Below are 21320 nucleotides of genomic sequence, written 5' to 3' on the forward strand. Positions count from 1 at the left end.
AAATAGCCCCAGAGTCAGCCACTGTGCTAGAGTCCCCATCTGAATGGGAGCACACTCCTCTAGGAGGGCCTTGGGCCAGGCCCTACTGGAGTCCTGCACACAGGACTCTAAACAACGGTGGTTTCCTCTATCTCCTCTGTGTAGTTTCTCCCAGTTTGCTGTTTCTTGCGCTTAACAGCCCAGGGCCTGTTCTCCGCCATGGAAAGAGGTAGGAGCTTCACCAACCTCATCTCCTACTTTCTGTCCAATCACCCACCTACTTCACCACCTGCTCCCTGTTCCTTAAATACACCATATACCCCCATTTACTGTTCCTCTGAATGGAGCACTGTTCCCCCACATGACCTTTCAGATCTTTGCTCAAATGTTCCTTTCTCCATGAGGCCTAATCTGGCTACCTTCTTTAAAATTACAAATCCAACCCCCTTTACCTCCTCTACTGTTTTCCCACTGCTCTTATGTACTTTCCTTACCAAGCGCATTGTCTGCCTTCCCCCATGTCCCATAAGCTCTACAGGAAAGTGACTTATGCCTGTTTTAATCACTAAATATACACCTGACACCTAGAACAGTGCCGAGGAACAGTAGGCATGAAATAAATATTTGCTGAATGAATGAATGACTTTCCTCTAGACAACTCTGCATCAGCTTTCGAACAGAACGTGTGGACTATGAGCCTACTGTTACCACAATACAGCTTCTTCTAACCTCCAGAGCCCCACTTGAGGGCCATAAGGCTAAAGCTATCTACTTTCCCATTTCCTTTAAAGAATAAGCCTGCATTACTAAATCTAATAGAACTGTTACCATTGGCGTTCTTCACCACCACCACCCCACTCCTGCTTCCAAAGCACCATTAGGAGGCTAGACCTCAGGGGATATGGGGACAGCTGGCTCTTCATCCTAGCATCTGCCCACATCCTTCAAGAACAGTATCTTCTCCTGGCTGACTAGATTTTAGTTTTCAAGAGGCGTTTACATCCTGGTTATACATGTTACTTCTACTAAATCATAAAATGAGTGAGGAAAATACAAGTAAACCCACTTGCAGATACAGTAACTAATTTCATCTACTGATTCCCTGTTTACTTGTGTATGGCTTTCCTACCAAGACTGTAAACTCCCCGAGCGCAGAGACCAGGCTGTCCTGCTCATCACTGAGAACACATGCAGATGCACAAGAACTATTATAGTGCATAATAAGTGCTTCTTAATTGTCTCTATTATCATCATCATTTCGTGGTTCATCCTGGATCTCAGACAGTGAGTAACTTTGGCAAATGTCCACACCCGTGACCAGAGAAGAACCCAAGACTCAAAAAAGACTCCTGGCACCTTTTGATGGGTAGGTTACCCAGTGGCCTTCACTTTTCTCCACTCCCCAAAGTTCTGCAAAGGACATAAGAAAACTAAAGCTAACGGAATGGTGTTCTTAGATTCTTATCGAAATTCTACATGAAAAAAAAAAGCATAGGAAGGGCAGAGGAAGCAGCAGCTCGGGAAGGTGGCCCAAGGGCCTCCCGCGATCCCCCGGCGCCCACCTGGGACTACCTGCGCGCCCCCTATCGGTCCGAGGGGCCTAAGAGGAGTATTTCCCGGGCGTAGCCGAGCCGGCTCCCCGCCTGGCCGCGCGGAGTTGGAGGAACAGGAGCAACGAGCCTCAGGAGCAACCAGGCCCAGTCGGAGAGAGAGGCGGAGGTTCAAAAGACGGGGGGCAGGGGAGGTGCAAGCGGGGGCAGAAGAGAACCGCGCGGCCGGCTGGGAAGGGAGCACAAGGCACAGGTCCAGGTCCCGCGCGCAAGAGCGGCGGCGGGAGCGGGCGGCGGCGGGGAGGCTCGGGCGGGGGCCGGGCCGCCTACGCACCTGAGGCTGCCATGGCGCGGGGCGCAGCTCACCTGCCCCGCGGGCTCCGGGGCGCGGCGCGGCAGGGGCACCGGGCTCCGCGCGGCACCGGCGGCGGCTCTGGCGCTTCCTCCCGCCGGGCGCCGAGCACCGGCCGCGGGGGCGTGTCCACAGGACCCGACCCGCCCCGCCCCGCCGCGGGGCACGGCCCGCCGCACCTGCGCCCGCGGCCGTTGGGGAGGGGAAGTGAGAGCCCCCCAGCCGGCCGGCCGCGGGCCAGCTCCCCGCACGGCCCGGCCCCCGCGCACCGTCGCCGGGGGACTCCAGGAGAAACCCGCCCGACTGCCACCCAAGGGCAGCCCTAGGCGGGGGCAGCGCGCGGGGGCAGGGGGAGCTGGCCGACCTCGGTGACCCGGGGCGGGGGTGTATCTGCGCGCAGCTGCCCAAACCGCCTCCCGCCCCGGGGCTTTCTCCCGGAGCCGCCACCCCCACCCCGGGCAGGAAAGGGGAGGAGGCAGGAAGGGGAAGAAGCCCCTTCCCTGGCACCTGGCCCTGGCTGCTTGGCGTCGCCCTTGACTACCCTCCAGTGACTGTTCTGTAATTCCTTGGACCTGGTCTCCTGATGGCACGTAAGCCTTGAGGATGATCTCCTGCGATAAATGCATGATACAGTTGATTGCCTTTTATGCTTTTGAGGTGGCATCTCTCCTCTCTTGGTGTTTGAGCTGAAGAAACGAGCCAAACGCCTCGCTGGGATGCCCACAGGGAGTGGATAACCTCTCTGAGGTTACAGCAGGCCTGAGTCCAGAGCTAGAGCTCTCCATTGACCCTTGCGCTCACTTGCCTGCTTTTTGCTCTCTACCTTCGTCTGCTCCTATAACTGATCTGAGCAGCCTTGTGCCCTTGAAGTCCTCAAAAATGCAAGGTCCAGAAGATGGATTCAGACAGCAGAGATGAAAAGATAGGGTTCAAGCCTAGGTGAAAATAAATGAAGTGGATTTAGGAATGGAAATATCAGGGCTCAGGCCTATAATTATAATTTTCTATAGCTGCCATAACAAATTATCACAAATTTTGTGGCTTAAAATAACACAAATTTGGGTGGCTCAGGGGTTGAGCATCTCTGACTTTGGCTCAGGCCATGATGCTGGGGTCCTGGGATTGAATCCTGCATCAGGCTCCCCGAGAAGAGCCTGCTTCTCCCTCTGCCTGTATCTCTGCCTCTCTGTGTCTCTCGTGGATAAATAAATTAAATCTTTAAACACACACACACACACACACACACACACAAATTTATTCTCTTACTGTTTTGGATCTCAGAAGTCCAACAGGAGTCACATTGGGCTAAAATCAAGGGGTCGGCATGGCTGAGTTCCTTTCTAGAGGTTCTAGAAGAGCATCCATTTCCTTGCCTTTTTCAGCTTCTGGAGACTACCCACATTCCTTAGTCTATGCCCACCTTCCTCCATCCTCAAAGCCAGCAATGCAACATCTCTTTGACCCAGTTTAGGATATCACATCTCTCTCTGACTCTTACTTCCTCCCTTTTCTACTTTAAGGACATTGATCCCACACAGATAATCCAGGAAAATCTCCCTTTTTTAAGGGAGACTAACAACCCTAATGCCATCTACAATCTTAATCTCCTTTGCCATGTAACATACCCGTGGGTTCTGGAGGTAAGAATGTGTACATCTTTGATGAGCCATTATTCAGCCTACTACAGGCCTAGAATTCTGAAAGAGGAGATGAGCCGGATCCTGCTATACCATTCCCCACGTTCAGGACTTCTCTGGCCTTCAGATCAGGTTAGCCACACCTCCTCCTCCACCCCTACCCCCATCATGCACTGTGACAGCCCTGTACTGTTTTGTTTTTTAAGATTTTATTTATTTATTCATGAGAGACACAGAAAGAGATAGGCAAAGACACAGGCAGAGAGAGAAGTAGGCTCCATGCAGGGAACCCAGTATGGGACCGGATCCCGGTACTCCAGGATCATTCCCTGAGCCAAAGGCAGACACTTAACCACTGAGCCACCCAGGCGTCCTATGTACTGTTCTTTAGTAGAAATTATATAGCTATTTTCTGCGATTATTTATGCTAATTTGTGTCTCCTCCACACAGCTATAAGCTCCTCAGAGGCAGGATCCAGGCTTGCCATTTTCACCATGGAACCTCTAGCACTTGGAGCCAACTCTGGCCCAGAGAATATTAATATGCTCAGAAAGTGTTTGAGTGAGTGAATTAATGAATATGGCCTGAAAAGCCTTAGATTTGAGACTGAAGGATAGGGAACTTCCAGGCACTGAAAATCACTGAACTTGCAGGAAGGAGATATAAGATGTCAGAAATAGGCAGTGCAAGATAAAAGCTATCAGAGTAAAGAAAATGGTTAGCCCACGTTTGGAAATGTTGAGTTTCCTAGGGCTTCTGTCCTTGCAGGAGAGAGGAAAGCCTAGGACTGGCCAGGATGTCACCCTTGGAGTTGAAGCTGCATGAGTGGATGGGAGAAAGGGGATAGAGAGCAGGAGCCTTGGCCTCAAGGGTAGAAGCTGGGGGAAGGACCATGCTCAGGTGCCAGAAGAGACTAGAGTAACCAGAGAGGCAGGCCAGAGTAAGCAGAAGGCCAAAGAAGGGGATTTGGGGGAGAAGGTTGTCAACGTGGATCTCTGTGAGGGGTCTGGGAGTATGAGTTCTAATATAAAGGACTCCAAAAGTCCTCCATTTTCTCCTGTGCACAATGAGGGCATTCCAGCTCAGAAAATGCTAGGGCTCTGTTGAATACTCTCTTTAGAGAACTTTGCTGGAACACTGTCTACCTCTCCTGAACTTTCTCTCCACAAGCCTAAGGACCTGGCTAGTCTGTATTCCTCTTCAGAGTCATTACTCAGAGGATACTCATCTGAGGTCATTTTCCCTGACACCCCTACTATCCAAATGCATGGTTCTCCTTCCACCTCTGGATGTTAAGGAGTGAAGGCCCTTTCCTGCCTCTTAACCAAGAGAATCTGGACAACTTTAAACTGAAGGAATATTTCCATATTTCTTACACCTCTTAGAGGGCATCCATCGGTTGTGGGCAAGGTCTCTGGTGTTGGGTCAGTAGTCCAAATTCTGAACACTCCTACTGCTCCACAGCACTGACCTCTGGAATTGGACTAGAGGGGATTCAGAAGCCAACATTCCCTTGGTAAGATGCCAGCCCAGTCCCTGATACTGGCAATTCCACCCAGTTTCATTGTAGAGCAAGTGGGGTTGAGTTGAGGGAAGTGTAATCTGTTTTTACATTTCCATTTGACAGTTTTTGCAGAATGTGGAGGACAGGGTGGCTGCCACTCTGAAAGGCCCTCTCTACCCCTGCACATCGGCTTAGGGGCAAGCTCTGCAATCAATGCTTCCAGCACCCAATGATGGCCCACAGGTGGGTTCCAGGCAGAATGGAGAACCTGAGTATGACTGCCGCTGTGCCCTCTTTTTGGCTTGGGAAACAGGAAAGGCCAGAAAGATGAATATGTGTCATCTAAAGAATAGGGGGATGAAGGGTGGGGAAGAAATCCCTGTTTCTTACATCTTCCAGATGTTCTTTCCTAATCTCTCAGGCCTAAGGAGCAGAGCCTTTTTCCTTGGTTGCCAAGACCTCACTTACTAGGACAAAAGGTGAAGATGGAAGGATATGCTGTAGCAGATAGTCTAATTCATCTTAATTTTCTTAACTATCCTACAAGGAAGGTGCAAATTGTATACACATTTTATAGATGACAAAGTTAAATACCTTTATCCAAGGGCACACAGCTAGTACATTGGAGACCTGAGTATTGAACCCAAACAGCCTGGTTCTGGACTCTGTGCTTCTGCCCACTAGATTATATGGTAAATGCTGGACACAGGCCCTGCTGTGGTCTGAAGGGCCACGCAAGTCCCTGGCCTGCACTGGCATCACCTCCCGTCCTAGGTGGGTAGGGCAGTAGCTCTGCTCCCTGAAAGTTCCCCTGGCTCTGCCAGGAGTACCTTATGCTCATGAACCACGAGCATCAGGAAAGGGCCTTAGCTTGCCCCACCTCCCTGCTCACCTCCCTCTGTGTCCCATCAGACCTTCAGCCCCTTGTGGGCAGGCAATGTCTCTGACTCCACTGCATCCCCAGTACCTAGCACAGGCTCCAGCACACAGCAGATGTCCAACAATCATTGTTTGTTTTTAAACCATCGAGGCCAACCCACTCATTTTACAGAGAAAGACTAATCACGTAACCTGCCCAAGGCCCCACAGCCTTCATCTGAAGGACTCATTCCTTACTTTATTCAAGAGTTCAGAGAGAGGGCGCCCCGGGTGGTCCAGTCGGTTAAGCATCTGCCTTCAGCCCAGGGCATGATCCCAGGGTCCTGGGATTGAGTCCTGCATTGGGCTCCCTGCTCAGTGGGAAGTCACCTTCTCCCTCTCTGCCCCTCCCCCTCGCTCATGAATGTGCTCTCACACATGCACGCTCGCTCTCTCTCACTCTCTCTCAAATAAATAAGATCTTAACAAAAAAGAAAAAGAGTTCAGAGAGACTCCACACATTCATACACACGGGATGTGAAGACCAAATTATATGGGACAGGCCAGTAGGCCATCACATGTAGGAGCAGGGAGAAAGAGTTCCAGGATACCAGGGACCTGGTTTAGCCTCATCAACACCCTGGATTTATAAAACTGCTTTCCTTTCTACCTGCTCAAACCGTTTCAGCCCAACCCAATGGACTCAGTGCAGAGTATCTGGGGACATTTGTAGCTTTTTAGGAACAAGTAGTTTTATAAACAAAACCTAGAAGCCTACTCTCTTGCAAGAGGGAGAGGCCTCCTTCCCTAGTCACCAAAATGGCCACTCCCTATGCCATAACCCAAGGGCTCTTCATTGGGCCACTTTTAGCAATGGCCTTGAATCTCAAGTTCTTAGAAACAAAATTTTCTTGGGAATCTGCTCTGTGGCCAAATCTGCTCAGAGTGCTGTCCTTGACTTAGCTTTCATGAATCTTTACCTCAAACCAGTAAGGTAGCCATATTATTGTGAGCCCATTTTACAGGTAGAGAAACTGAGGCTCTAATAAAGTAATTCACCTGACCCATGGTCACTTGGTTAATAAGTGTCAAAACTAGATTTTGAATTCAAATCTGTTGGTTAGCAAAAGCTGCCTCCCTTGCCATTGTGTTATGATTTAAAGGCCATGCCAGCTATTCTGTGCTGGTTCCATGATCCCCAACTCAAAATCAAACTCAGTAACAAGAAAAAGGAGTGTTGCAAAGATTGCTGGTTGCCCCCCTAGTATCTATTCTTTCTGTGTTTCTTAGTAACAGAATCCCAATTGCATTGGAGCAACAGGATTCCATTCCCCAGACCCTCTTAGAGCCTAGAAGAATCCAATAAGCTGTAAATGGAAGTCATTGACTGTCCAGAGAAGTTCTTTAAAGGATGCTTAATTCTGTCACCCTCTCTTTTTAGTTTTCCCTTTTGCTTTTCTTCCTCTCTTTTAGTTCCTGCCAGGAAAATGAATGGGATGACTGGAGATCCAACAGCCCTCTTAGATTCTGAGGTGACTGAATGAACAGAAGCCACACACTAAGGACAGTCGAGCAGAAAGAAGAGCAGAGTCTGGTTCCCTACTGACCATGGAGAACCCAAACAAGCCCCAGGTGTCCCCCCTCTGAACTCTTTTACATGAAAGAGAAACACATACATCTCTGTCTTATTTGAGATGTGGTTATTTACATGTCCTGCCACATGTAGCCAAACCTAATTTTTACTGATATTGAATGGAAGCTAGCATTTACTGAGCACTGACCATAATCCACAGACTTCCTAATGCTCTTGCAATTAATTCTCACAATAATTCTGCATCACATGTATTATCTCCACTTTGCAGACGAAGAAACTAAGATTCAGAGATGTTGGATAATTTTTCCAGGATCATTTAGCAGCTCAGTCTGAGTTCAAATTCCATGGTCTTTCCATAGCACCATGATACACTGGATGCTTGCAGAGAGTTAATTAAAAGTACCTCCTGAGGATACTTGGGTGCTTTCAAGGTCACCCTTGAACCCTCAGCACTTTAAGTAAGCCACGTGCAGATGGTGCCTTCATCTGTGCATGAAAGCATATCTTGCACATTTTCTACTTCTGCCTTCTGAGGTGCTGAAGCAGAAAGTCTAGGCAGCTGTGATTAAAATTTTAGGACTTGGCCTCATAGACTCTCAGAGTGTTACAGTTGGGAAAGACCCTAAGAGGTCATTATTGGACACATGTATAAACCAAAGCCAAGATAGGCAAAGCAATCTTTCTAACATTATACGTTGAGTTGAACGTAATACCAGAACTAGAATTCAAGTCTTAATTCCTGGTCTGGTGGGGTTTTGTTTTTGGGGGGTTTTCTTAAAGCTTTATCTGACCACTTATGTTTTTAACCACCAGTAAAAAAATGTCTTTAAAATGTAGAAATTCTTTCCTTGACCTGATGCTTTGTAGTTCTTTCCCTTAAATCTACCACAAGCTCCTAAAAGGTTAAACCAATCTTGAATGCCTAGGATAAGTCCTCATTAGATCATGATGTATCATCCTTTTTATGTGTTGCCAATTTACTAATATTTTATTAAAGATTTTTGCATCTGTGTTAAAGGTAGGTATTGATCTGTATTTTATTTTTGTAATATCTTTTGTTAGTTATCGATATCAGGGTTAATCTGGCTTCTTATAACACATTTGGGAGTATTTGATTTTTTATTTTCTAATAAAGAAAGATTGGTATTATTTCTTTCTTAAGTATTTGGTAGAATTAACCATTAAAATATCCAGGCCTAAATTTTTCTTTGTGAGAAGGTTTTGCAATATCAATTTCCTCAAAAGATATAGGGCTATTTAGATTTGGTACTCTATCTGTGCCAGTATTGGTAAGGTGCACTTTTCAAGGAATTTGTCCACTTAATCTAAGTTTTAAAATTTTACTGATATGAGGTAATTCCTAATATTTTCCTATTATCCTTTTAAAGTCTAGAGGATATGGAATGATAGTCCCTCTTTTATTCTTGATACTGTAAATTTGTGTCTTCTCTCTCTCTCTCAGATAGATGTTTGTTAAATTTCATTAATTTTTCCAAGGAAACAGCTTTTGGTTAATTTTCCTATTGTTTGTTTTTTTACTTTTTTGCTTTCTGCTCAATATTATTTCCTTCCTTCTGCTTACTTTGGGTTCACTTTGCTCTTATCTAGCTTCCTAAGGTTGAAACTTTGGTGATTAATTTTATTCCCTTTATCTTTTCTAATATAAACATTTAAAGCTATGAATTTCCCCCAATTCAATGCTATAGTTGCATCTTCCAAATTTTGATGTTTTATTTTCATTATAATTTAGCTCAAAATATTTTCTAACGTCCCTTGTGGTTTTTTGTTTGAGCCATGGGTTATTTAAAAGTGAGTCAATATCCAAATATTTGGAGATATATAAATATATATCTTATTGTTACCAATTTCTAGTTTAATTCCATTATATAGTCAGAAAGCAGACTCTGTATGACTTCAACTTTTTTAATTTATTTAGATTCATTTTATGACCCAGCTTATATCATGATGAGTGTACAAGATGCATTTAAAAGAATATGTATTCTGCAGTTGTTGGCTATATTGTCAATTAACTCAAGATGACTGATAATATTATTCTGATCTTCTACATCTTTAATTTTTGTCTAGTTCTATCAATTGCAGAGAGACGTATGTTCAAATGTCCAACTGTGGCTAAGAAATTTTCTAATTCTGGGATGCCTGGGTGGCTCAGCGGTTTAGCGCCTGCCTTCAGCCCAGGGAGTGGTCCTGGAGTTGTGGGATCAAGTCCCATATCGGGCTCCCTGCATGGAGCCTGCTTCTCTCTCTCTGCCTGTGTCTCTGCCTCTCCGTGTGTGTCTCTCATGAATAAATAAAATCTTTAAAAAAAAAAAAAAGAAATTTTCTAATTCTTCTCTTAATTCTGTCAATTTTTCTTTCATGTTCCCGAACCTCCATTTTTAGGCATTATTAAGCACATATACTTTAAACTGTTACATCTTTCTGATGAATCATGCCTTTTATCTCTAGTAAATAATCTTTCCTTTTTTTTAAGACTTTATTTGTTTGAAAGAAAGAGAGAGAGAGAGAAAGCGTGAGCAAAATAGCAGGGGGAAGGGCAGAAGGAGAGGAAGAAGCAGACTTCCCACTGAGCAGGGAGCCTGACACACCCCATCCCAGGATCCTAGGATCATGACCTGAGCCAAAGGCAGATACCCAACTGACTGAGCCACCTATGTGCCCCTTAATACTTTTTTTTAAAAAAGTAGTCTCCATGCCCAGTATGGAGCACAATGTGGGGCCTGAACTCATGGCTTGAGATTGAGACCTGAGCTGAGATCTAGAGTCAGTTGCTTAACAGACTGAGCCACACAAGTAACCCAATACTCTGTAAATACTTTCATCTACTTATGGTACTTCTCTCTGCTTGACATCTACTTTATCTGATGCTAATATAGCCATCTTATAATTCTTGTGCTCACTGTTTACCTAGCATAATTTCCCATCCATTTACTTTCTCTCTCTCTTTTTTTAAGATATTTACTTATTTTTTCATGAGAGACACAGAAGGCACAGACAGAAGCAGGCCTCCCGCAGAGAGCCCAATGCAGGACTCGATCCTAGGACCCTGGGATCACACCCTGAGCCAAAGGCAAACGCTCAACCACTCAGCCACCCAGGCATCTCATCCATTTACTTTCAGCCTACTCACATCTTGATACTTCACTTATATCTCCAAGGTAAACCGCACATGGTTACATTTTTCTTTTTCTTTGATTCTGGCCATCTCTGCCTTTAAATTGGAATATTTTGTCTATTTACACTTAATGTAATAATTAACGTGGACAGGGTTAGGTCTAATATTTTACTATTTATTTGTTGTTTGTTCCCCCCATAGTTTGGTCTTCTATACCTCCTTTCCTGTCTATTTTCATTAATTGGATATACTTAAGGATTCCATATTTGTTTATTTATTGTCTATTTAGCCATACCTTTTTAAGGTCATTGTAGGAATTAAAATATACATCCTTAATTTTTTACAATCTACTTAGAGTTAATGTTTTACTGCTTCTTCTAGAGTGTAAGAAATTTGCCATTTTATTCTCCTCTCAACTGACCCTTACTTTATGCTATAGTCGTTAAATATATAATATCTACATGTTCATGATATGAACATTCACAAGACAATGTTATAATTTTTGTACCAAACATTATATTTTTTAAAGATTTTATTTATTTGAGAGAAAGAGAGAGAGAGAGCATGAGCAGGAGGAGAGGCAGAAGGAGAAGCAGACTCCCTGTTGAGCGTGGAGCCCAACATGGGGCTCAATCCCAGGACCCCGGATGTGAGGGCGATCTGGCTGCAACATCTGTCACCCCATTGATCTCCAGGGTTGATTCGGCTGATCTGGCTGGCTAGGCGGGTGTCCCCTTCCTCCCTCACCGCTCCATGTGCGTCCCTCCCGAAGCTGCGTGCTGGTCGAAGAGGACGACCATCCCCGATACAGGAGGACCGTTCTTCGGTCAAGGGTATACGAGTAGCTGCGCTCCCCTGCTAAAACCTCCAAACTAGCTCTCTATCCCAGGACCCCGAGATCATGACCTGAGCCAAAGTCAAATGCTCAACTGACTGAGCCACCCAGGTGCCCCACATCAAATATTATCTTAGCAAATATTATTTTTTTTAAGATTTTACTTATTTTTTCATGGGAGACACAGAGAGAGAGAGAGAGGCAGAGACTCAGGCAGAGGGAGAAGCAGGCTCCATGCAGGGAGCCTGACGTGGGACTCAATCCCAGGTCTCCAGGATCAGGCCCTGGGCTGAAGGCGGCACTAAACCTCTGAGCCACCCAGGCTGCCTGGTAAATATTATTTTAAAGAAATTAAAAAGGAAAATAATCTTATATTTACATATATTTTTCCATTTCTAGTGCTCTTTTTTCCTTCCTGAAGGATTGAGTTCTAATTTAATACCAGTTCTCTTTAGCTTGATGAACTTCCCTTAATATTGCTTGTAGTGCATTTTGGCTGGCAATAAATGTAAGTTTTTGCTTAATTAAAAATATCTTTGGGATCCCTGGGTGGCGCAGCAGTTTGGTGCCTGCCTTTGGCCCAGGGCGCAATCCTGGAGACCTGGGATCGAATCCCACGTCGGGCTCCCGGTGCATGGAGCCTGCTTCTCCCTCTGCCTATGTCTCTGCCTCTCTCTCTCTCTCTCTCTCTCTCTCTCTGTGTGACTATCATAAATAAATAAAAATTAAAAAAAAATCTTTGTTTAACTTTCACTCTTAAAGGATGCTTTTGCTGGATATAGAAATCTAAGTTGACTTTATTTTTTGTACAGAACTTTAATATTCTTCTGTTGATTCTGGCTTCCATTTCTTTTCTGATGGTCACTGGGCATTCAAATTATCATATTCTTGTATGTAATATATCATTTTTTTTCTGACTGCTTGCAATATTTGCTCTTTATCTTTGGCTCCAACAGTATAAGTTCAGATGTGGTTTTATTTGTATTTATTCTGCTTGAAGTCAGTTAATCTTCCTAAGTCTGTAATTTTATGTCTTAAACCAAATTTGCAGGAATTCTGGCCATTATTTCTTTAAATATTTTTTTTCTGCACTACAGTCCTTCTCCTCTCTTCTAGGATGCTCTTAACACATATGCTATACTTTTTGGTATTATCCCTCACATCCTTGAATCTCTGTTCATTTTTTGGGTCTTTTTTTTTTCTGTGCTTCAGAGTAGAACATTTTTTAAAAAGATTTTATTTATTTATTCATGAGAGACACAGAGAGAGAGAGGTAGAGACATAGGCAGAGGGAGAAGCAGGCTCCTTGCAGGGAGCCCAGTGTTGGACTCAAACCTGGAATTCCAAGATCACACCCTGGGCCAAAGGCAGTTGCTCGATCGCTGAGCCACCCAGGCGTCCCTGGAGTAGATCATTTCTATTGATCTATAGTCAAGTTCCCTGACTCTTTCTGCTGTCATCTACAAAATACTTTCAACCCCAACCAGGAAGTTTTTCAGTTCTAGAATTTCCATTTGGTTCTTTATTAATATTTCTATTTCTCTGCATATAGTTATTATTTTTTGTTTACTTTGAGTGTATCTTCTGTTACATCCTTGAGTAGTTATAATAGCTGTTTTAAAATGCTTAACTGCTCATTTCCAACATGTGGTAAATCTTGGGCATTAGTCTTCACTAGAATGCCTTTTCTCTTCATATGGGTCCCATTTTCCCATTCCCTCATATGCCTCATAATACTGGGCTGTACCCTAGACATTGTAAATGATACTTGTAGAGATTATGAATTCTATGTCTCTGAGAAATGTTTTTCTAAAGCAGGCAGTTATTTTGGCTGGACTCAGACTGCAGGCTCTGTCATCCTCATTGTGGTAGGCAGCAGCAAAATTCTGGGCTGGCTGGAGTCTCCCTGCACAGGTATAGTTCAAGAGTTAGCAGAGGTTTGGGCAGAGTTTGAAGCTTCCCTCTTCTTCCTTTCTGAGATAACCCTTCTCACTTCCCACCTACTATATCCTTGGATTCTTCAAGACAGTTGGACTCTATATGATCTGAGTTTAACTGCCTCACACGGCAAAAGGGGGCCTGCCCTCTGGCAAAAAGTTAGAAAACTGAGAAACTCAGAGCTGTTCCTGTCTAAATGTTGACTCCGCTCCATTATCTGCCTGCTTTTTGTTGCTCCCTTATGCCTTTAGGTACTTGTTGTTTCTGTTGTTATATCCAGAGCTTATTGTGCTACCTGCGGGAAGATTGGTCCCATAGGAGCTACTTCTCTATTGTTGGAAGCTAAATCCACTAGCATCTTGAACCTGATGAAAACATAGATCAGCTGGACAGTTCCCTGAAGTGTCAGTCTGTAAGAAAACATCACAGGAATAAATCAGAAATATGGTGTCAATTAGCTCATTTTTCCGTGGGTTGCTTCTTATATGAGATAAAATACAAATTGTTTCCTCTGTTGTTTAGGTAAACACAGTCCTCAAGTGGACATTTAAGAAATAAAAAAGTCCATTAGTACAGTTATGTGTCTAGGAATATATATATATACACATATACATATATATGTACATACACATATGTGTGTGTATATATGTATAGGTATAGGTATGTATATACATATACATATATATACGAATTGAATTGAAAAAATGAAATTGAATTGAAAAATGAATATATATAAAATTCTTTTTTTTTTAAGTTGTATAATACCACATAGCACCATACTCTATCACCCCTCCTCTACTGATGGAGGCTCATATTAAATTCTTCAGGTTAGGTGCATTTTTTTGCCCCTACAAAGTCATGCTACAATAAATTTTCTTGAATATATTTCTTTATGTAGTGGTATTATTTTTTCTGTAGAATACATTACAGAAGGTAGTATCTCTGGATTGAGGAATATGTGCATTTTAATACATATTGAAATAATACTTTCCAGAGATGCTATAGAAATTCACATTCCATATCCATATGGGTAATCTCACCAATATTTTTTATTTTTGCTAATCTGATGGATCAAAATGCTATGCTTTTATTGTGCTAATTTGTATTTACTTGAATACCAGTGAAGTTAAGAATCTTTTCATACCACTGATGATTTACACCTTTTTTCTGGAAGTACCTATTAATGTGCTTTGTAAAATTTTCATTGGATTGTCTTTTTTTCTTTTTTTGGTTTGTAGGAGTTAAGGTACATTAGCAACATTCATCCTTTGTCATGTACATTTTAAGTATTTAGTCTTTTGACTATGCTTATCATTTCTTTTGCTATATGAAAACATATTCATTTTTAAGAGGTGATATATGACAGGGTACCTGGGTGGCTCAGTAGGTAAAGCATCCAACTCTTGATTTCCACTCAGGTCATGATCTTGAGGTTGTGAGATCAAACCCGCATCAGGCTCTGCACTGGATGTGGAGCCTGTTTAAGATTCTATCTCTCTCTCTCCTTCTTAGGCGGTGACCCTTAGGGTTTCTAAGTTTTATCTTTTGCATCAGAAAGTTTTCTTTACTTGATTATCTTAAAAATAATTCCTTACATTTGTATCTAATATTTTTATTTTTCACATTTAGACTCTCAGTCCATCTGGAGTTTATTTTTGCATATGATGTGGGGTAGAAGTATCATCATATTTTCTTCCAGATGGCTAGTCAATTCTGCCAACATCATATATTAAGTAAGCCATGCTTCTCTCTCTAAATGAAATGTTATCATTATGTTAAGTCCTTGTTTGAATTTGTTTCTGGACTCTTTATTATTATTACTTTACTTGTATTGTTTATTCCTATGCTATATATATGGTTTTATCATAATAGCATTTCAATAATGTATCTATCTGGCATACCAGGTAGAAATTGTCATTTAGCTAGTAACATGGATAGCAAATACAAGCTTAAACAAGAAATAAGTTTATTTCTAATATTAAAAGAAGTCTAGTGGGATCCCTGGGTGGCGCAGCGGTTTGGCGCCTGCCTTTGGCCCAGGGCGTGATCCTGGAGACCCGGGATCGAATCCCACATCAGGCTCCCAGTGCATGGAGCCTGCTTCTCCCTCTGCCTGTGTCTCTGCCTCTCTCTCTTTCTCTCTGTATGACTATCATAAATAAATTTAAAAAAATTAAAAAAAAAAGAAGTCTAGTATAATAAGGCCAGCGTTAGCATAGTGGCACCATGCTCATTCTTCCATTATTCTGCTCAGCCATCCTCAACCTCAGGATCTTCTTGTGCTCCAGAATAGCTGCTGAAGCTCCAGCTTACATCCCTTTTTTCCAGGAAACAAACAGAGTGGGCAGGGCCAGAATGGTACATGCCAGCTGTCTGATTTCGTTTTTAAGGATTTTTCTGGAAGTCCCAACTAAAAAGTTTATACCTCTATCTGTAAGGGAAGCAGAGATATGAAGTCTTTTAGTTGCTGGATATCGGGTATGAACTTAGTCTCAGCCACATCTAGGAAGGTAAACCCTCCCTTCCCCCATATTTTTTAAATTTGTTTTTGTTACTCTCAGACATTTATGTTTTTTAATTAATAGACTTTATTTTTTACAACAGTTTATTTTGATTTATAGAAAACTTGAGTGGACAGTACAGAGAATTTGCATATACCTCCTTCCTATATTCATTCCTACACAGTTTCCTCTTTCATTAACCTCTTCTATTAGTGTGGCGCATTTATCACAATTAGTTGACCACAGTGATATGTTACTATTAACTGAAGTCTGTAGTTTACATTAAGGTTCTCTGTATTGTCATTTCTATGGGTTTTGACAAATACATAATGTCATGTGTCCACCATCACAGTATCATACTGAATCATTTTACCACACTAAAAATTCAGTTTCACTTATTCAACCCTCCCTCAATATCCCTGAACTTCTGACAACCACTATTCTTACTACCATCTCCACAGTTTGCTCTTTCCCAAATGTCATAGAGTACATAGCCTTTTCACACTAGAAAAGCTTTGTAAGAAACTGCCAAACTGTCTTCAAAGTGGCTGTACCATTTACTCTCAGCAATGAATGGGAGTTCCTGTTACTCTGTAACCTGACAGATATTGGTGTTATCAGTGTTTTAGATTTTAGGCATTCTCATAGTTTTGGAGCAGTGTTTCATTCTTCCTTTAATTTGTAGTTCCCTAGTGATAAATGATGTTGAATATCTATTCATACATTTATTTGACATCTGTATATCTTCTTTGGTGAGTTTTCTGTTAAGATATTTTACCCACTTTTTAATTGGATTGCTTCTTTTCTTATTGTTGGTTTTAAGAGTTCTTTGTAGGGATCCCTGGGTGGCGCAGCAGTTTGGCGCCTGCCTTTGGCCCAGGGCGCGATCCTGGAGACCCGGGATCGAATCCCACATCGGGCTCCCGGTGCATGGAGCCTGCTTCTCCCTCTGCCTGTGTCTCTACCTCATTCTCTCTCTCTCTCTGTGACTATCACAAATAAATAAAAATTAAAAAAAAAAAAAAAAAAAAAATAAGAGTTCTTTGTATATTTTATATTCAAGGCCTTTATCAGACACGTGCTTTGCAAATATTTTCTCCTATTCTATGGCTTGTATTTTCATTCTCTGAACATTATCTTTCACAGAAATGAAATTTCTTATTTTAATAAGGCCAATTGATCAATTTTTTTCTTTCATGGATTGTGTTTCTGGTGTTGTGTCTATAAAGTAAGAGCCAAACCCACAGTGACCTAGATTTTCTCCTATATTATCTTCTAGAAATTTTATAGTTTTGCGTTTTACAGTTAGGTCCATGACTCATTTAGAGTTAATTTCTGTGAAAGCTATAATTTCTGTGTCTAAATTCTTTTCTTTTTTCTTTCTTTTGTTTTTCATATGGATGTCCAATTTTCCAGCACCATTTGTTGAAAAGACTATTCTTTCTCCATTAACTTGCCTTTTCTCCTTTGTCAGAGAGATCAGTTAACTATATTTGTGTGGGTTTATGCCTGAGATCTCTATTCTGTTTCATTGATCTATTGGTCTATGTTTTATTGATACCACACTGTCTTGATTACTGTAGCTTTAGAGTAAGTCTTAAAGTTGTGTAATGTCAGACCTCCAACTTAGTTCTTCAGCATCGAGTTGGCTGTTTGGAGTCATTTGCCTTTCTATATAAACTTTAGGATTGGGCAGCCCTGGGTGGCTCAGCAGTTTAGTGCCGCCTTCAGCCCCCAGGGCTTTTTTTTTTTTTTAATAAAGAGAAAGATCATGTCAAATTTATTATCCTTAAGTTCACGTTGACAGAAAATATACATGGGAATGTTTCCACCTTTTGTTAAAAGAGCAAGCAGAAAGCATGGTTAGGAGGGATCAAGGGAAGTCTATCTTAACCCAAGGACACTACGGCCTGGTTCTGCTGGTTAATAAGCAGGTGAATGACCAGCAAAAGGTTAATAAATACACGCCTGGCTGATAGGGAAGGGATCATGGTCCTTTTCTTCTTATCATTAAATGTTTCTAGGAATATACAGGCATGAAGACCTTCCCAAAGAGTAAAGGACATCATCATCTCTGCTGGCTGAACCCAGCAGAGCCCCTGCTGGAAGAGCCTGTAGGCAGGCAGACTCACCAGCAACCCTACAGCTTGGTGGGCTGCGGAGGGGTGAGGTGGACAGGCCCGCTGGGTGGGGACAGCACCATAGGCAGTGTGTTGCTGCCCCTCTCGTGCCAGCACGTGTCCAGGATGGGGTAGAGCTTGCCCTGGAAGTCAGCCTGGAATGTGTAGAGTAGCCGCAGGTCATCGGGGGCGGTTTGTTTGCTTTATCAATTCCTTGGCATTTTCTACGTAGACAATCCGGTCATCTGTGAGCAAAGAAAGATTGAGTTCTTTTTTTTTTTTTTTTTTTTAGATTTTATTTATTCATGAAAGACACAGAGAGAAAGAGGCGGAGACATAGGCAGAGGGAGAAGCAGGCTCCTCGAAGGGAGGCTGATGCAGGACTCAATCCCTGGACCCTGGGATCATGTCCTGAGCCAAAGGCAGATGCTCAACTGCTGAGCCACCCAGGCATCCCAACAGTTTGATTTCTTCCTTGCCAATCCATATATCTTTTATTTCATTTTCTTGTCTTTTTATATTAGCTAGGACTTCTGGTACAATTTTGGGCTTTTTTTTTTTAAGGTTTTATTTTTTAAGTATTCTCTACACCAGCCATGGGGCTTTAATTCACAACCCCAACATCAAGAGTCTCATGCTCTACCAGCTGAGCCAGACAGCTGCCCCTCCAGCACAATTTTGAATTGTAGCAGTGGTTAGAGTGGACATCCTTGCCTTGTTCCCAATTGTAGAGGGAAAGCATCTGTTTTCTCACATTAAGAATGATTCTAACATTATGTTTCTATAGGTGTTCTTTATCAAGCTGATGAAGCTCCCCTCCAATCTTGGTTTGCTGAGAATTTTTATAGTGAATGGGTATTGGATTTTGTCAAATTCTCTTTCTGTATCTATTGATATGATCATATGGTTTTTCTTCTTTAACCTGTTGATGAGATGGATTATATTAATTGATTTTTGAATATTGATATAGCCTTATCTGAAATAAATCCCATTTGGTTGTGGTATATAATTCATTTTATATATTGTTGGATTTGTTTTGCTAATATTTTGTTAAGGATTTTTGCATCTATAATTATGAGAGATGATCATTTCTGGGTTTTCCTTTCTTGTAATGTATTTATCTGGTCTTGGTATTAGGGTAAAGCTGGCCTCACAGAATGAGTTAAGAAGTGTTTCCCTTGATTCTATTTTCTGGAAGAGATTTTAGAGAATTGATATCATTTCTTCTTGAAATGTTTGATAGAATTCACCAGTAAGCCCATCTGGGCCTGGTACTTTCTGTTTTGGAAAGTTACTGATTATCAATTCAATATCATTGCTAGACAGAGGCCTCTGTTTCTCCTTTTGTGGGTTCCAGTAGTTTGCATTGCAAGAAATTAATCTGTTTCATCTAAATTATCAATTTTGTGGGCATAGAGTTCATAATACTTTTTATTATCCTTTTAATGTTCAGTAAAGATGACTCTTCTTTCATTTCTGATATTAGTTATTTGTGTCTTTTCTTCTTTTTTCTCAGTTAACCTGGCAAGAGGTTTATCATTCTTACTGATTTTATTTTCTAAGAACCAGCTTTCTTTTTTTTAATTTTTATTTATTTATTTATGATAGTCACAGAGAGAGAGAGAGAGAGGCAGAGACATAGGCAGAGGGAGAAGCAGGCTCCATGCACTGGGAGCCCGACGTGGGATTCGATCCCGGGTCTCCAGGATCACGCCCTGGGCCAAAGGCAGGTGCCAAACCACTGCACCACCCAGGGATCCCCTAAGAACCAGTTTTTGGTTTCATTGACTTTTCTTTATTGTTTTCCTGTTTTCAATTTCATTTATTTCTGTACCGATTATTATTTATTTCCTTCTGCTTGATTTAAGCTTATATTCCTCTTCTTTCTTTAGTTTCCTAAAGTAGTAGCTTATATTAATGATTTTATATCTTTCTTTTCTAATATACATACAATGCTATATATTTCACTCTAAGCACTATTTCACTGCATCCCACAAATTTTGATAAATTCTACTTTTATTTTCATTTAGTTCAAAGTATTTTTTTAATTTCTCTTGAGACTTCTTTTTTGACTCCTGTGTTATTTAGAAGTGTGTTATTTAATCTCCAATTATTTTGGAATTTCCAACTATCTTTCTGTTTTGGGTTCTAGTTTATTTCCATTGTGGTCTGACAGCATACATTATATGAGTTCTACCCTTTTAAATTTGTTAAGATATGTTTGTTTGCTTTCAGTCATGTAGTGGAGCTCCTGGATAGCGCAGTTTCTTTTTTGAACACTTTGAAATATTCATATATTAAGTAAATGTATAGTTTATATACAGATATACTAAATCAACATATAGGTTGAAACAAATCAGATCTTTTCTTTTACTTGATTCTAGGGTAAACAAATGGTGACAGGAACCAAAAAATTATGAAAAATTATGAGACAAAAAATTTATGTTGAATAAATTCTTTTATATGATGTGGGAAATACAATATAATATTTAATGAAAAAACTTAACAAATCCATTTAAAATACAGTGTATATATTGTCTAAAGATGTAAGCTCCATAGTCAGATCTAGGTTTGAATTCCAGTCCCCTACTTACTACTGTGTGACTTTGGACAAATTCTTTACCTCTCTATTCCTCAGTTTCTTTTATTATTAAGTAGAAACAATAATGTTTCTACCTCATAGGGTTGTTATAAAATTGCTTCAATATCTGAAAAGGATTAAAAACTGTGCTTGAAAAAAAAACTGTGCTTGTCTTGGTAGGTATTCTAAATATATTAATTAAATTATTAATTAATAATGATAGTTAACTATCATTATTCATAAATATATCTAAAAGATATTTTTAGTAGGGCCACTTGGCTGGCAAGTATGAAACTCTTGATCTCGAGGTCATGAGCTCTATGCCCAATTTTGGGCATAGAGCTCATCAAATATTTATATTTATATATACATGATTGATCAATATATCACAAAAAAGAGCCTGAAAGGAAATATTTATAAATATGTGGAGGTAAGATTATGAATACTTCTCTTCTTTTAATTCTCCTGATAAAAAATGTATTAATTTTATCATAGGAAATAAACATTATTTTTAAAAAGGGAGCTTATTCTATCTGCCAATGAAGAAAAAACTTCTGATGTAGCCATAAATCACCTCGGCCGGGGTTCCACGTGGCCTAGTTTAAGACCCACTGCCCTATCGCATGTCACACACATACTCAACAGCCCTCTTTGAGGGGCTGCTCTCATCTTCTTTTCTCAATCTTCCTCTCAGGGGGTCCGAGGCTTCGAAGAGGCTGGCTATGTAGGCAGGCCCA

At 41.5% G+C, this 21320-nt stretch overlaps 1 protein-coding gene and 1 long non-coding RNA gene across 5 annotated transcripts in view; one reads left to right on the forward strand and one right to left on the reverse strand.

Moving 5' to 3' along the window:
* The window catches only part of PIK3AP1 (phosphoinositide-3-kinase adaptor protein 1), a 118413-nt gene extending 116401 nt beyond the window's left edge, over positions 1-2012 (reverse strand). For both annotated transcript variants that reach the window (XM_025466755.3, XM_025466754.3), the window contains exon 1: positions 1864-2012. In XM_025466755.3, coding sequence (XP_025322540.1) covers positions 1864-1876 — 13 coding nt within the window. In that variant the 5' untranslated portion in view covers positions 1877-2012. The remainder of the gene's footprint in view (positions 1-1863) is intronic.
* Positions 2013-2048: 36 nt separating this feature from the next.
* LOC112672125 (uncharacterized) overlaps positions 2049-21320 on the forward strand; it is a 35045-nt gene continuing 15773 nt past the window's right edge. For 2 of the 3 annotated variants that reach the window (XR_003144055.3, XR_003144054.3), the window contains exons 1-3: positions 2050-2471; positions 5147-5266; positions 10448-10651. This is a non-coding gene — a long non-coding RNA (uncharacterized LOC112672125). Of the gene's footprint in view, positions 2472-5146; positions 5267-10447; positions 10652-21320 lie in introns of all 3 variants that reach the window. The other variant, XR_004809995.2, reaches the window with a different exon arrangement.

The sequence above is a fragment of the Canis lupus genome, chromosome 28 (genome assembly GCF_003254725.2).
Source record: "Canis lupus dingo isolate Sandy chromosome 28, ASM325472v2, whole genome shotgun sequence".
NCBI classification, from domain to species: domain Eukaryota; kingdom Metazoa; phylum Chordata; class Mammalia; order Carnivora; family Canidae; genus Canis; species Canis lupus.